This window comes from Falco cherrug, chromosome 1, assembly GCF_023634085.1.
Source record: "Falco cherrug isolate bFalChe1 chromosome 1, bFalChe1.pri, whole genome shotgun sequence".
Taxonomy (NCBI): Eukaryota; Metazoa; Chordata; class Aves; order Falconiformes; family Falconidae; genus Falco; species Falco cherrug.
The window spans coordinates 48,058,774-48,076,370 of NC_073697.1; the positions used below are offsets into that span (position 1 = coordinate 48,058,774).

General features: G+C 41.4%; 2 protein-coding genes across 7 annotated transcripts in view; one reads left to right on the top strand and one right to left on the bottom strand.

Moving 5' to 3' along the window:
• Positions 1-9,240, bottom strand: part of ZFYVE28 (zinc finger FYVE-type containing 28) — a 165,898-nt gene extending 156,658 nt beyond the window's left edge. For all 4 annotated transcript variants that reach the window (XM_055723427.1, XM_055723416.1, XM_055723407.1 and 1 more), the window contains exon 1: positions 8,903-9,240. In XM_055723427.1, coding sequence (XP_055579402.1) covers positions 8,903-8,941 — 39 coding nt within the window. In that variant the 5' untranslated portion in view covers positions 8,942-9,240. The remainder of the gene's footprint in view (positions 1-8,902) is intronic.
• A 388-nt stretch (positions 9,241-9,628) lies between these two features.
• CFAP99 (cilia and flagella associated protein 99) overlaps positions 9,629-17,597 on the top strand; it is a 63,704-nt gene continuing 55,735 nt past the window's right edge. For 2 of the 3 annotated variants that reach the window (XR_003563181.2, XR_003563182.2), the window contains exons 1-2: positions 9,630-9,922; positions 12,736-12,863. Coding sequence is in view for 1 of the 3 variants with exons in the window: in XM_027815551.2 (XP_027671352.1) it covers positions 12,744-12,863 (120 nt within the window). In the remaining 2 variants the exon portion in view is untranslated. Of the gene's footprint in view, positions 9,923-12,735; positions 12,864-17,597 lie in introns of all 3 variants that reach the window. The other variant, XM_027815551.2, reaches the window with a different exon arrangement.

Sequence of the window (17,597 nt, forward strand, 5' to 3'; positions counted from 1 at the left end):
TTCAAGGAGGAACATGCACTAGTCCTCACCAAGGGACACAGAAAAATCTAGTTGTCATTTCCACTTCATCTCTTAAACCTCACTGAAGACCTACAAGATTCCTTAAAATACAAAGCAAAATATATCATGGGTTCAAGATTAAATTTGTTTGACAGCAGTTTACATTTTTTCCTACTCCTTACATCATATTAACTCTTCCTTATTCTACAAGGGCTTCCATGCATCATGCACCATAAAATGACATCATTTCAATTGCATCATGATATTTTTGAAAGGCTGTTTACTAGATCAGGTATACTGGTCCAGCTTTATAAAAAAACATGAATTAATGTGTTCGGCAGTGCAGGCACTCCATATAAATGAATCTTGAAAATAAAGTAAAAGCAGATAGTGCTTTGAGAAAATTTGGAGGGTTTTGTAGAAAGCATGCTGATATGTTCTCATTTGCGTGGTAAGAGCACACAAATTCCAGCAACTGAACTAAGACAACAAGGTGAAATTGCTGCCAGGAAATTGGCGCTTACAGAAGGATAATTAGAGAAAAAGGCACTAAGACAGCCCCATACCATTCCTAATAAAGACTCCCAGACAAACATCCAAAAGCCACTTACAGACAAACATGCAAGACCCCTTTCATGCTCAGCTCCTTTCATGGCAGTAAAGAACAACCTGAATAAACTGGGTTTTTGAACATCTTATGAACCTCAGAATGTCAGGATGTTTCCTACATTAAAAGGTTTACAAAGGAAGGTGAGAATTAGAAGAATGCATTGCTGAAATGCAGAACACCCTGAGCATCCAGTTAGTTTAGCTTCAACCACCTATAATTTTCAGAGATCAAAGTGCCAGTCAATGGCAGGAATTAACACATTCCAGCATAAACATCACCCTGATTTAAATTAACTTGTGTCCCATATGAAAATAAAGAGCAGGCATTTTGAAATACTAGGAGAGTAATCCTCCCTTTTTCCTTCCTCAAACTATTTTTCTTAGATTTTTAGGCCAAGCATTTTTTTCCACCCTATCCTCTTCACCTGTGTCCCCTTTAATGTCCTTTACCCCATTTGCTTTCCTTTCATTCATTCACCCAGCATGGTGTACGTGGAACTGACATGATGCTCACTCTTGCATTATTCATTTTGAACAGCTATCAAGTATGAATAAAGGCCCTGCAAGAGAAAAGAAAAATGAGCTTATGGCCCACAAAGACAGAGCAAAGTAGAGGCTGCCCCTGCATGAAGCTCTCAGAGGTCAACTGTCCTTGCTGTAGATTGTTATACGCTTCCGTAGCCTCACTGCAGAAACCCATTTCCTTTCATAACTCAGTTCCTGTTGATCAGCTTTTTAGGCATCTTATTCCTAAACAGGATCCAAAGCAATAATACTACTGGGAGGAGAGTGGCAAATACAGAGGAACCTAAGTAAGAGCCACCATCAATGTGATCAGAAAGATCAAGAAGAATCACCAGGCTACAGGCCCGAGAAAATAATGCAAAGTCATCACTGATTACTGGGGAGACAAGAAGGAAAATTTGTACACTCCGCAGAGTAGAACAGAAACACACAAACAGGATGTAATCAGTCTGACCCACGTCATCAAAATAAACAAGAGCAAGACTACCTGGTTATAGCAGCAAGGTATGAAGATACAGACTTCCTGTCTCAGTAAGTTGTCCAAACATTCTATTGCCCAAAAAAATTCACTCCTTCCTATACCCTAAATCTAGACCTCTATAAAATGCATTACAACTTTTGTCACTCTGTTTTCAAACAGCCAGAAGCTGACACTGCCTCAAAGGAAAAACCATATTCTATTACAGTGAGCTTTCCACCAGGCATAGGTTAAATGCTTTGCTTTAGCTGACTTAGGGATAGCTTGTGTTTACAGGATTCAACAGCTTCAGCGAGCATGGAATGCAGCAGTTTGCCTCCTGAATGCAAGCAGGGATCAAATGGCCATTATATCATCTATCCCCAGCATGTAATTTTAGATGAAGAGTTGGAATATTTCATACTTTTAAGATGAAAACAAAGACTCAGCTGAGAACAGGCAAGACAGACTCCAATTTAGCAGCATCCTCCAGTAAAACAACCAGGCTGAAAAAACTTGCTTTTTCACATGCACTGCAAAGGTTGGTCAGTCTTCAAACATGAACCAAACATACTCAGCCTTCAATGAATTTTTTTTTAACATCATTATTTAAAATAGTTTTACTGAATTAATCTAAATGAATTTGCTAACACAACTACCAGGAAAGTAGATCATCCTAACTATTAAAGCAGTTAAACAAAGCATGTCAAAAGTATCTGCACTGTTTTTCAGTTAGTTCGGTATGAAAGTATTCTTCTCTGGTCCAATGCTAATGGTATTTTTGGCAGGTTTGTTTTTATTTTGTCATTTGTCTACAATAACCTAGGAAGAATACACTGCGATCATTAAAAAGCAATGTTTCCTAGATTCTGTTAAGTGCCACCATGTGGAGGGAGGAAAGGAACAGAAGAATCTAAACATCCAAATTAAGTTTCCAAGAGAGAGCAGAAAAGAAGTCTGCAGGTTAAGAGACACATTAGGTCACACCAATGACTGCTTGAATAAGTTTATAAAGAAAATGCTCACCTCACCAGAATGAAATTCACCTTTAAGCACTGGGAAGCCAATAGTTATTATGGAGACCAGAAGTATAAATTAATTGAAAAATTATTATACATTAAGGAAAAATGTTCATGAGGTACCAAATTATAAGGGTACAATCTGCAGCTCAGCAAACTCTTATGCTGCAGACTATCCTAAGTTTAAAAAAAAAAAAAAGCCCAGGGTAAATATCAGTTTCTATTCATCTCATCTTTTTGTCCCCTAGGTATCTGTTAGAGGAAACTGGGATAGAGATAACCACCAGACATCACACCAGTCTAGATGGACCTTTGATCTGATATACTATGGCTATGCTCACAGTATTCCACATCAAAAATAATTCTGCAAGGTGTATGTATTTCTCTTATATCAAAGTAATTAAGAACAGCCAAGCAATTTTCTTAATAGACAATGGCAATAGTTACTTCCCTTTTTCAGATTCAGGTAATATCAAGGCTAAAACAATATAAGTGCAGGTAAATATCTTCCATCAGCCGCAGAGCTAGAACAAAACAGCAAAGAATTACAGTTTCCACACTTGTGTTCAAACCACTAGATGGTGCTTCTAAAATGAAGCAATACAATATGCAAAACTCTAAAACTGAGTTATGTAGGATGATTTACACGTTGCCCTCCTCTGGACTGTTATCAGTAACACTGATTAATGTGGTTCAGTAGCTGCAGCCTCTGATCAGACAGCAGCAACAAGAATAATTAAGCAGTAATTGAGATCTCACAGAGCTGATGAGGAAAACAGTGAAGATTTAAAAAAACCACCACCACAGTAACTGGTGTTTCCCCCAATAATAGGAACTCCTCATTCTGTCTTTGGAAGTCGTTCGACGTTAATATAAATACTACATTAAATAAGTTTTGTTCACAAACTGCTATGCCCAAAAGCTTTGATCACTGTATGGCACCAGTAAAAAAAAAGCTTTATGCTGCAAATAGCATTTACCTCTATGACTCTTCAGTTTAATTTCTTCTAAGACATTTTTCCCCAGACTGAACTCACTGTAGTTCTGTGAAAAGCAAACCCTTCACTTTTAATACTTGGAAAGCAGGGGGGGGAGATGTTTACTGCTTTGTCCCTTTCACTTTTTTAAAGTCATCCTCCCTTTTTTATTCACTTCCCTGACACTAGTCTCAGTAGTTGCTTGGCTACTCCCTTTTCCATTTCCATCCATCCAACACTGCTTAAAGTAATTCTGCCTTTTCGTGTAAGTCATTTTACTGACCAACTTTAAAAATGCTCTTTGCATTACATTAAGCACATAGCTGTGTAATTTTTTTACAATCTTCCATTCTTCTAAAGTTCAAATTTCCATTCATCTTTAAAGACCCCCTTCCTTTTTTCCTATGAACTCATTTCTTCTCCTTAAAAAAAATTAAATAAAGTTTTGACTATTTCAAATTGTATTTCCCATCTTTTACTTCTTTGAATCAGCTCTGCCGCTAAGCAACCCTAACAACACTGCTGAGAAAGATAACCCTATGGGCAGCTTTTGATGTTCAACACTTACCTAGGCCTTTTTTTTTTTTTCTTTTTTTTGTAAACACTTCTTCTGCTAAGTAATGCAGAAGCTCCTAGAGGTCTTTTGATATTTTTTTTTTTGTCATTGGCACTCACATCGCTACTTTAGGGGCTTGCTCTTGATCCCCTGGGAATGCTCTTCTCTTCCTCTTACTTGCATGAGATAATCATCCAAGATACCATTTACTACCTCCTGGTTTAAGCCTTTTTTTAAATTAGCATACTTTTCTTCAAAGTCCTGTAACAACTATTATTAGCAACAATAATTACTAGCTATGGCTTACTTTCATGAAATGTAGCTTAGTAAGATGACCCTTAAAAATGTTAGAGAAAGGCACTATGCACAAACACAGAAACAAGCCTCCTCCAAGTACCTCCACTTCCACTTATCACTTAAATGCTATTTCTGATCAGAGAGCACCACTGCAGAAACATGGCAACAGGCAGCAAGAACCTCTTGTCTTGAAGATGCATCTGCTAATCCAGCTGCAGAAAATCACGATCAGATCTTAAAAAGAAATCAATGTAAACTATTACAAAACAAATACCCAGGAAAATAGCAACCACAATTCTCAGCATCTCCAAGCACTCCAGGGCAAGAATATGTGTAGCCTCTACAGCATGTGAAAGAGGTCTGCTGAGTAGCTACTTGTCAGTAAGTCTTCACTCTCAGCTACAAGTGGGTCCATTTCTGCAAACCTGTCCTCAAATCGCCATTGCAGTTATACAGCCTTTTATTTAAAAAAAGACACCAACAGTACAGCCATACCTTCGTCAATCTTAGCAGAGAGGTGTTAAAAAAAAATAAAGATACAAAACCTCCGGGCTTATGCAAGCCCTGTGAGCATCATTTAACTGGGACAAAGCATTCACAAAATCTTTACTACCAATGACTATGAATTTTGGCTAAATTATCAGAACATAAGAAATTCTTTGACTTTTACTACAAAAAGTTCACATTCTTTTACTATGTAAGAGAAACTAGGAGCAAAAAATTAGGTTAGTGGAATGCACAACTGAAACAAATATTGACAAAAGGTAGGTCTCATGAAAAAAACATATTCCTTGCCTTTTATTCCCCAGGTAAAAAAGCATTCAGATTCATAGATATAAAGACAAAATAAAAATATTAAAAATAAGCATACACTGCAGATGTTTGTCTTATACTAAACAGATTAAAAACATCTTGATGTTGTGGTTAGAGGCGGACTTTTTTTTGCCCTGTGAAACACTAAACAGTTCTTTCAGAATACCACTAAGTTTGAGCTCAATTCTAACAGCTACTCCAACAAATTCATTACCCACTCTTTTTCAAGCTGGTCTCTAGATTTTAAGCAGTTACATTCATAAAAATTATTCTGGTTATCAAACACATTTCACAACTCCACAAAGCCAGTCCAGTTCTGTATTTTTGCTGGATGCTCAGATCTGCCTGGGAGCAAGTTCTGACCTGACACCTGTGGAATGCTCCAGCAGCAGAAGGTACGAGATAAGAAATTCCCGGAAGTGACAGAAACATTTCTATTATATCTGTGCATACAGACAAATATTTTGATTTAGAAGGGATCATCCTTTCTCTCAGAACTGTGGCAGTGTCTGGGAAACCTGCAGTGTCCTGAGGAGGTCAAACAGAGTATTATTCCACCTGCGTGCTGCAATTCAAGAACACTATTGTTCTTATCAGTCCTGTGCATTTTCTCCCAGTTCAAAAGCAATCACCAACCCCCCTCCAAAAACTTAACACATTGAATCTGCAGTCTCCCAAAGGAAAACACATCTTACAGATAACATTTAAAAAATTAAGTAACAATCGATGTGGCACAGGAGGCTGGAAACAGTATCTCATCTCTGCTTGTCTCTAACATATCACTTAAGAGTCTGCCTCCTACCAGCTACACAGATCACGTCACAGCTATTTATTTCATTGTCTGGTTACCTTTACCATCGGCATTCAATCTGTTTCATTAAAATCTGGTATATCAGCATATCTGAAGAGTAAGGCTGGACAGGAAGAGCACTGACTGCACAACGATCTAGGAAAGTCATGCTGTTCTCGTGACATGCTCATATTAGTCAAGACTTTCCACTTCCTACACCCACATTTTCTCTCCCATCCTTGTTTTTTTTCAGAGATGCAGCAGTTCCTAAGTAAATATTCCTGCCTAGATGCAGGTCCCTGCATCTTAGTGTGACTTGATGATTATCCTGATAGCTTTGTGATTCCATCTTGTTATGCAATTTGATTCTATTCCATTTAGCTGAATGAATTCACATATTTTGAGGTTGGTGTTGTGTGGGTTTTTTGTTTGTTTGTTATTTTCTTTTTTTTGGGGGGGGGAGAATTATGAAATTGATACCCTGGGATTAAGCTAAACCATACATTCAGGTTTCTGAACAGGCTGTACTGAGAATTTGCTGCACTCTGATGTCATCTCCCCTGCCTTCAGGAGTATGTCTGAACGGCAATAAAAGCTGTAGGCCAAATGCCCAGTACCATCAAAATATGCTGCCATGAGAAGTCCTATTATATGATAGTAAGATCTGGAATACTTCAGAAGAAGCATTCCCCATCATTGCTAGTAGCAAAACCTAACTGATAAGATCTACCTGGCAATCGGGTACCTAACAGAGAATTATAACTAAGCAACAGAAGTCACTAGTGGTTATAGCCCCCACTAGAATAAGTATTCAAAACAAGTCATCTTCAAAATAAATTATATGTAAAAGCATTTCAAAATAGTCTGTGGAACCCAATAACCTTATGGGAAGGAATCCTAAGGATTCCTTGACAAAATAGGAAAGCAAGTAGTATAATCGGGAAAGGTACAGTCTCTAAATGTGAGCTCCTCCAACTTATTTTCTACCAAAAAAGAGCTATTCAAACGCTTGCTTATTTAATTATATTATCCATAGCAACTCAATAGGCCCATGAGGAAAAACGCTTGTTTCTGAAAGAATGTATGCTATTACAATTCGTCAATAGCCTGCTCTGAATACAAGTACAAAATTATGTAGAAAGCTACTGAAACAAAAACGATTTGCAAAGAAAGTATTAGATATACAACAAAAAAGGGCACGGTGTTGGTTTTAAACTAACAGCAATAGATGTTACTGATTTATGAGGCCCAGTGTCATGCGACAGGCTTGGAAAGTTCCTTTGCCACAGAAGAGTCCCACAGAAATATGAGCATACACTGTTTAATACAGACCTTAGATGCTGAACATACTTATTAATATACTGCTCTTTTGTTGTGTGCTGCAACTTTTATCCTAAAGACAAAATAAAAATTAAAAACTAATTAGATTTCACATTAATTTTCTATCTAATAAAGAATTTGTGAAGTCTAATTAGTTTTTATTTTAAAAGTGACAAAAACTATATTTACAATTGTTTCTTCTGCATTTAAGATCACCAGAATTTCTTTTTCTTAACTGTTTCTTAGTCGTTCCTTGATAGAAACCATAAACAACTAACAAAGTTCATTGAAAACTAACTGTAATCTGTTACTGTGTTTTCAGTTACTTAATCTCTAAATTATTTTCCTTTCAGTTACCATTAGCAATAGCAGACAAGTATGTGTTCTTCAACAGTACTCACTCGGGTTATGACTACACAGAAAATCCATAAAACCAGCACAACCTGAACTTATATTATGCAGTATCACCTCGGCTTTTTTTTTTTTTTTTTAAAGTACTCATGTATACTGGCTGTAATTCAAGCAAAAGGACTGTGCGCAGAAGGTGGTTTACAAAACATAGGCTTAACACTGTTAAATTAAAACAGTGGTGGTAGTGACAGAGGGATACAAATGAAGTTCTTCATAAAGTGAACAACTATACTGACTGCTGCAATGCCTGGACAAAAAAAGACTGTTATAGGTGTTCACAACCAGTAATGCCCTTCCTGTACGATCCGAACATCACACGCGAGACGAGATCGCTCTCCAGGCAGTTGTTACTTAACTCGTGCCAGAAGATGATAACTTCATTACAAAGCAAGCTATGATCCTTGGATCCCTTCCAACGATTCCAAAGCGAGAAGAAAACGGCCGAAAATGAACACACCTACACAGCACCACTCAACAATTTTTTTAACTTAAAAAAAAGTTCTCAGGTGCAGGCAGGTAGCATTAATAGCAGAACCCGCGCAACTGATCCGGCTCTCCGCGGGTCCGGGCGCCGCGCAGACCGCAGCCTCCCGGGTTTGGCCGAAGGAGGCTGCCCGCACCGAGCTCCGGCGGGGCCGCCCCCGCGCACACGGGCAGCTCCGCGGCCCCCGCTGCCGGCGGCCCCCGGGAACGCCACGGGCCCGGGGAGCGCCCCTGCCCCCGCCTCGGGCCGTGCTCTCGCCAGGTCCAAGCAGCACCACGGCACACGCTCTGCTTTGTCATCTCTCCCGCCGCAGCGGGCGAGCGGCTCCGCGCAGGGGCTGCGAGTGCCGGCCCGCTCCGCCGCCCCGCACGGCCCGGCCCCTCCCGCCCACCCCACCCCCCGTGGAACCGCCACACGCCGCGTCCGGCGGGACCCGTCCGAAGGCAAACGGACCCAGCGCCGCGGCGGCTCCCGGCTGAGGCACCGGCGCGAAACGGCCCCGCGCCCGCCAGCGCCGCGGCTGCGCGCCGGGATCCGCGGCTCAACTTCCCCGCCGCGGGGTGAGGGTGACCCCGGCGTGAGGCGAGCGGAGGCGCCGCCGGGGCAGCGGCGGCCACCCCCGCCGGCGGCTCCTCACAACTTACCTTGGGTTTGTAGAGCCACTTTCTGAACCTGTTCATCATCACCGCGGCCGCTGCCACGCCGCCGCCGCCTGCCGCTGCCACAGGGGCTGCCGGCTCCCCGCCCGCGCCGCTCCGGGGACCGGGGCGAGCCCTGCCCCTCGTCGGGAGGCTCCGCCGGATCGCCGCCCCCGCCGCCTCCTTCTCCTGTCCCTCAGGGCAGAGGCCGCCGGCCGCCGCGGAGCGCGGGCGCCGCGCGCTCCCCTCAGCGCAGGGACCAGCCGCCGGCACCGCAGGCTGCGCGCCCGGCTGACAGCCCCCAAAACATTGCGCGGCCGGCAGCGGCGCCCCTGGCGCATGCGCAGGGGCCGGGGGTCGGGCCCACGCGCTCCCTCCCGGCTGGCTCCCGCGCCCGCAGCCAATCCGATGGCGGCCAAGGACCGCCCCTCGGCAGGCTGGCCCCGCCCGCCCGGCTGCTCATTTGCGTAACACGCGAAGGGGGCGGAGAGACGACGTGCCCCGGCATGCCACGCCTCGCAGCTGGAGGGGCGGGGCCAGGCGCCGCTGCCCGGTGGGTGCCGGGGCTTGTAGTCTGCTTCGCGGGGCGCGCCCGGCCCAGGACCGCAAGCCCCTGCCCGTGGCAAGCCCCTGCCCGTGACAGCCTGCCCTACCCGGTCGCCTGACAGCCGGCTGATTGTTTCCTCGCCGCCCGTGAGCACAAAACGTCGCGAGGGGAGGGCGGAACGAATTGCTTGGCAACGGCGCCAAACAATCGCCGCCATCTTCTTTTCAGCCCGGGTAGTTCTTTGCTGCTGGGTCGGGCCGTTCCGCGGCGCGGAGGCGGGCGCGAAGGAGAACTACAGCTCCCGGCAGCCCGTGCGCCCCTTGGCAACGGCGTCGGGCCGGGTCGGGCCGAGCCGCCGGGGGCCGCGCCGGGGTCTCTGCGGCCTGGGGGTCCGCGCCGCCGCTCCCGCCACGCTGATCGGGGAGCGCCAAGCTCCGGCGGGCACGCAGAGGGCCGCCCGGACTGGCGGGGCCAGCCAGGTACGGGACCGGGCAGCGCCGTGCTGAGGGGTCGCCCGTGGGGGCAGGGGCCGCTGCGCGCCCGCGCATTTACCTCAGGCGGCGGCGGCGCCCGCCCAGGGGCCCGGGGTGTTGCCCCCATAGGCCTCGCGGGCGTCTGCTGGGCAGCTGTAGCCGTACGTGGCACCTGAGACAACAGAAACGGGTAAAATGCTTGATGTGTGAAGTGCCAGGGCCCCCGGGCAGGCTTACAACTACTTCACTCGTTTATGACGTGTTTATAAATACAAAAGATCAGCGGGGCCCGTGTTACACAGTAGGCAGGATTGCTGGGCTTTGCTCCCAGCACTGTCACTCACTCTTGTGCTTTTGGGCATGTAGCCAGCCTTGGTCTCCTTTGGCTTAGCTATCTCGTGAATATAATACAACTTATTTCCAGAAGGTTTCATACAATGGATATTTAATTGTAAAGTCCCACAAGATGCTAGGTAAAGAAAGAGTGTCAAGTAAAATACTTGTAGTAGGTATGCAAAACACTGAAATATATGCAAATTAGAAATAAACTTCGGGTCCAGGCCATAGCTGCTCAGGGTGAATCTTTTCCATCTGACACTTTGCTGCCTTAAGGGAGGAATCTGCTGAAAACAGGACCTGTGCCCCGAACTGCTCTCTGCTACACTCAGCTGACAGTCAGCGATGCAGAGAAGTCCGAGTAAATGAAAATGGCAGGATGTAACCACTGGGACAATTGTGCCATGTATTCAGTGGCTCTTTTTCTAGCACACAGTCGAGAGAAACACCTATTCCATCTTGAGTAGTAACTACTTGATCTGTATGAATTTTGCAGGGAGGCTTAGTTCAGCCCTCTTTTTAAGGACAGCTTTTGTCGGAGAAAATGCAGTCACAGTCTTTCTAGATTAGGAACACAGGAGCAGATGGAAAACCTGAAGAAATCTTTCAGGCCATTGAAACCAGTCCCTAAAATTGTGGACAGCTTTATCCTTCCTAACTGCTTTCAAAATATTTCCAGGCTCCATTGTAAAATGAGAGTCAGGTTCTTACCTCCTTTCACTGAAATTCTGCATCTGATAATGGAAGAAATTTTCTACCATTTTGTACATAGTATAAATTTATATCCTTTGTATACCTAACAATTAGAATATTCTAAATGGCTGTGTGGAAATAAGGGCGATTGTCATAACACAAAGCATTTTATTTCTGATGTGTATGTTTTAAAACAATGATAATAACAGTGGTTTCTTTAAATACAATCACAAGTGAAGTTCTTTCTATTAAGAACCACTGTATGTCCAGAGTTCTCGAGGTGTTACTATATGTCTTAGTCTTCATATTCCAGATTTTGGGTTTAATGGTTATGTGGAGGGGAAGAGTGAATATCAGCATGTATGGAGCATGAGAGCTCAAACTTATTTCTGCTGTGCCAGAAGAAAAAATATTTGTCACTGGTAGAGCTGTTGGACCCTGAATTATGACTCAGCCTGAATGAATATGGAGGTATTTCTTTCTCCCTTATCCAAAATCCCTTGTGAGTGTAAGAACCTTGACAGGTACAGAGAAACAGATCATGATTCTCAGAGGAGTGGAGAAACAGTGATTCCCCCTGTGACAGAGACACAGTAGCACCTCTTTTTATTTGCCATTCCTTGTCATGATCCAGCCCTGTTTTACTGGATTTTTTTTTTAATTGGACATTTTGTCTTGATTATACCAGGTAACTAAATGCCTGTATTGACCATAATCACAGACAAACTTTTTTTTCAGTGGTTTGAGATTAGTAATTAGAAGTGTTGTTTCAGCAGTTATTATGGTGTATGGTAGTGCTGACAGGCAGAGTACAAAAACACCATGTCTGGAAATGTTGTGATATCCTTTTAAAACAAGAAATGAATTATCTTTACCACAGTGGGAATGAATCATCTTGATCAAGCATTCTTTTCTAACATCAAAATATTATGATATATAAAATACAAGAACGATTTTCAAAAATGTATTTTTATTTTCACCATGGAAAATTACTTCTGTATACATTTTTTCCCTTGGCTAAAACATATTGCTGACTTTCAGCCCTGATCTTTACTATCATTTGTCTTTCATACACAGCAACACGTGCATGTGTATAAACAAATGCTTTATATTTCTTGCCATGTGAACATTAAAATCAACACAGCCAGTTCTACAAACTCTCACACATACGAGTAAGACATCATTTGAGATAGATGTAATCCAATCATTTCACAAAAAAAGCATCAAACCTAAGAAGTACCCAACTGCTGTGCCTTCAGAAACCTAGACTACTGGTGCGTTGCCCACCTTGCTGACCAACACTGTCTCATTGCTGCCTTAGAATTCCTCTGTGTTCCTATTTTTTTTGTTGTTTTGGAAAAATAGGCTGTTAATAGCAACATATGATAAGATTTAAGACTAAAATTTTTCTTTCAGTTGCATGTCACTGGGAAGAGCAATATATTAAATAGGACCTGTACAGCATACATGCAAACATTCATGCTTTTCTCTAGTATCATCTTTGTATTTCATCAGATAACCTGATACAGAAACCATTTTAGGTATCATTCTAAGGATTTTTTGAGACGTTTCCAGAATAAGAAATATGTAATTATGTCTTCTATTTTATTGTTGTTTTTATTGTATTTTCATTTCTCCTGTTAGCTGTTCTGAGTAACTGTGATTTTGAAAGCTTGACCTAGATGTTCTCTTCTACATTACTGCAGTATATCTTCTCTATGAGCCTATCAACATACATTATGCTACAACTGAAGGAGGCATGAAAAATTAATGATTTACTATATTTATAGGATTCTCCATGGTGAAGATGGTCAGCCATGGAAAACATATCGCAATAATAGTCCAACAGCTTAACAAATTTAACCCTGAAAATCAGAGCATGGAGGATTTCTTGAATGAATCAGCCAAGATGCTGCAGGTATATTAAGTTTCAGTTTACCTTACATAGTTTACTTCATTTTAAACTGTTATTTTAAATATAAAGGTAGCTGTTTTCTAATATGTTGTTGTAACTTGCATAGATTTTTCTTACAGTGACATTTTTCATTTGTGAGTAAAGTCCAAATTTCTTATGGTTATCACCACAAAACAAGGAAGTAAAGATCAGAGTGTCTGAAAAACTACCTGGATAGCAACAAAAAATGGGAAAGCAACAACCTTCTAAAATGGATCTGACAGTGATAGGGCAAGCTTCTCTTCCTCTTCTAAGCTGTTTTGTAATTTCCTATCTCCTTTCCTCCTTCCAAATAGAAGTTTCTGTAGCACCACCCATTTCTATGTATGAATGCAGTTCAGATGCTGACTCTCAGCATCACGTATTCTTGCCGTGAGGACGTAAGTGACCATCAGAACAGTGGGATAGAAGCAAGTGACAGTAAATTGACTACCTGATTTTAGTCTAATACTGCCAAGAAACCAGACCAAGATTTCTCAGTATGCAGCTATACCAGCTGAAGCAGTTCCTGTCCTTTCCTGATCATAGTCTGTTACCTCTTCCTATCTCATTGTCCTCGGTGCCACCCTGACTTGTGCTGATGCAGCCACCCGACTGAATCAGCTTTAGAAAATCACTAAGGGAAGACAGTAATATTGTTTAGACTGCTATTGTCTGTGCATGCCATGTATTATCAAACTACATTGTTGGAGCCCTGATTCCACACTGACATGAAGCTCCAGTGCTCATTTCCACTTCTGACAATAAAGTGCGAATCACTGCTATTCCAGTTAGATGGTCCTTTACATTGATTTTGCATAAACACAAATAACTACAAGAATATAAAACTGTGGAGGTGTGATATGAAAATCAGAGGCTGAGTCAGTGGATCCATACACATTTCTTGGGTGCTTGCTTTCTTAAACAGTTTCCACTCAGGCCCCTAATTTCTGCTACTGTCCATCTGCCTTGTAGTACTGGCATAACATTGTGTGTTCATATGCTGAATTACATCAGGGAAATGATCCAGTTTCAAAATAATCATTTTTCACTGGGCAGAGAGCAGGTAAATTCAGCTACCACTGCTGCCAAAATAAATACATGTAAAAATTAATGTTCAGATCATTGTTCTTCCTAGCCCAGGGAAGGTGATACAAAGATAAAAGTAGCAGTAACTCCATTAGAGAAACATGAATCTTAAGTTTCATAATAAACCCTTTCAAAAGGGGAAGAGCTGGGGGGATAGCTGATGCCAAAGGTAGGGCAGAAATCTTTCTCTGGGATAGTTTCAGCTCAGTTACTACATAATATTTTTACTGTGAATTTATCCAAGAAAGTAAAATGTAAGATCTATGTTTATATAAAATTCAGCTTTGTTTTAGTACCAAATGGGTGATTATAATTCATCATGGAAAATACACTTCATTTCTTTCTTTTTGTTTCATAATAGTATATGATAGTAAAAACATTGCAGAATTTTTCTACACATCATTTCCAGGCTTGGCGACTTACCAGTTAGACAATATTAACTGACCCATGCAGAAACTTCCTCCAGTTTGTATCCTGATTAATGCCATCACTTTAAATCACAGACTAAATTTAAGCCTGTAGGTCTTGTGCTAGCAGCATGACAGATAGCAAACCTTGTGCTGTGTACGAATGACCAGACAAAAATCAGGAGGGTCAGATACCAAGAGCACAAATCTAAATAATTGCAGGACACAGCTCTCTTTGTATTTATTTACTTACTTGAGTATGCAGTGTACCAGACTTGACTTTTCTACAAGTTACTATCTCCTATTCTATTAGACTTTTCTAATTGGTTAATTAATTTTCCATCCCCTAAAAGTACAGTCAGATTCCATTAATTATCAACACTGTACGTTTCATTGATATTATATATCTTTATTGTATTTGGATGTTTTACAGTCCTTATGTCCTTCTAATATGATATCTGAGGTGTGTTGTCTAACTCTTTGATAACTTGTTGATGACCTACATAAAATATGCTTGTTAGGCTATTGTCCAGCTGTTTGTGATTGTTCCTGGTGAAACAAACATTTTTGAGCTAGATTATTTATCACAAAATAAAAAGACAGCACACACAGGTCATTCCAGAATATGTTCAAGTTTGTTCAGCACCCCAGTAGTGTCTCTGCTGAGCTACAGGAGCCCCTGTGGATGCCAGTATTGTCAAGTGCCAGATTCTGGAGATAAGTACTTCTGACAGCCACATATTCTCACTTCAACTGCAAGGAACAGATAGCAAAAGACATTTTACAGAGCAAAACTTCTGTCAGAATGAAGTAGGTTTCCAAAAGCAATATAAATGTTTGTAGGAGCTGAACAAAAGTAAATAAAATGACTTGTTTGGAAATCTAAGAAATGAAATGAGGAGAGGGGCATCCTTGGCTGATCAGAAATGGGGGATGACATCAGTGAAGAATAAGAGATAATAGGTAGAATGGAACCAAGTTGTGAAGCGTCTTGATAGCAAAGACAGGTAGCTTTCATTTTATGTGCTAGAATCAACCATGAGATGCTAGGTGGAGTCAAAACTGGTCAAAACAATGGACTAGCAGAACAGTCTTAACAATAGCATTCCAGAGAGTTGATTTGCTAGAGAAGGACTGGATTAGTTAAACCCAGGAAAGAGATGCTTATTACAATAAAATAGAGAATTTTCAGGCACTACCTTAGATTTTTAGCTATGAAGTGATAGAAAAATACTACTTGAAACCTACTGTTAACAAAAGAGTGAAGATGTGCACATAAACTGGTTGGAGAGTAGTCTACATGAAAAAGGACCTCTGAAGTCATGGGCTTGACTGACAGGCAGGGTGACAATAGTACCAATAATTGAGGAAAGAAGTAGCATGAGAGCGCGGAAGTTTTGTTTTAACATCGCTGAAATTAGGCTGACAACAACAGCAAGGAAATGTCACAGAGAGAGGCCAGCATTTTAGACTGCAGTTTAGGGTTCTTATTTGCGTACATGATAAATGTGAATATGTTATGAGAGGAAGTTGGATTTAGTGCTAAGGGAGTAAGTCTGGAGGGCACATTCTGTCTTGATCCAAATATTCCTGTCAGCTGTCTAGCAGGGACATAAGACCATTCTTGTGGGAACCCTTGCAAATTAAAGCAGTAAAAATTGCTGGTGAAGTGAGGCACAGGAAAATAAGTGAAAGCAGGCAAGCAAATAGGTTAAAATTAAAGGCTTTACAATATGAATATATAAAGAAAGAGGCATAAAATCCAAAGCGTCAAAGCCATAGTGTGAAAATATACTTGCTTTGCAAATGATAGCAAGAAGTTACTGGTAGATTTCCATATTAGATCTTTTACTAAGTGTAGAATTGGTCTTTGTTGAATGCTTTGTTCAAAATCCAACACAACATTTCTGTTGGTTTCACTATGCTGCTGCAAAGGTGACACAATCCAGAGATTTGTGTATTAACTCTTCAGATTTTCTTCTTAGTTTCTAGATGCTCTAATTTTACTTACATGTAAGGTTAGAAAAATAATTAACACAAAACCCAGAATATGTTATTGTGCAAAATAATAATAGTATAGTTTGCTCTTTCATAAAGGCTGTGTAGAAGTGTTTATGTTATCAGTCCACAGTGGTTGGGAAATGGCCGTACTGTAGAGCTCTGGAATACTCTTACTCTTGCCCTCAAACTTACTTTCCCAGGTTTAACCTGGCCTAGCTCCATCTCTTCAAGTTGATTCCAGTACTATTGTCACTGTCCAGCAAGTCCAGCTTGCCTCTTGGTTTTGTTCTGCTCACTGCAAAGTTCTTGCACGTTCAGTTCCAGTCTTTACTGTACCTAAATCAAATCAGAAATCTCTCTCTTCAAGCTGAAGCCCACAGGAGGCACATGTCACAGAGAAGATAGGTAAGACAGATTCTTTTCTATCAGTTTGAGCTCCCAGACTCACCCAGCGTGGCTTGTCCCAGTCTCATCCTGTATTGTAGTGAAAGATCTGCTTGCCCTGGGCTGGGCATGGTAAAGGCACACAGAATCTTCAGGGAAGATTACTGCTACAGTATAAACTCACACAAAACATATGCAAATGGATATTTTTCACTTGGCAAAATGTGCATGGATTTTCATAAGAAAACCAAAAGGCCAAATTTGTAAGTCACTGCATGGCCCCTGTGTGCCACTTTGCAAATACATCCCTAGCTGTTTCCTTGAATTTGATTTGCAACTGCTTAGTATTTCCAAATAGCTAGTTAAAAAAATGGAAGTTTTGACAACTTTCTATTAAATATCAGTTTATTTTATCAGACCATGTGAGCTACTCTCATCTTGTTCCTCTTGATTAGTATGGGAGGGTATCCATTAACTTAACAGAAGCAGAAGCAACTTCTTGATTATTATTATTTTTAATTCTTATTGCAGCTTTATCATTTTACTTAAATATCAATGTTTCCATCTCAACATGTTCTCTCATTATAGGAAATCTTGTTGCAAGCTTTGAGATAGAAATCTGTTTGGAAAACATTTGGTGTACAGTCTGTTTCCAAGTATATTCCAGAGTCATTGCCCAAAGTCAGAAGCATTACTCTGTACACATATTGGTGTAGATGAGATAAGTAGTTGGCCATCTTTATTTATAGAGAAACGATGGCGTTAGATACTGTTATCAAGAGTTATGTTTTTCTAGCTGTTTGTGAGATTTAGCTTTACACAGTCCCTTTACAGTAAC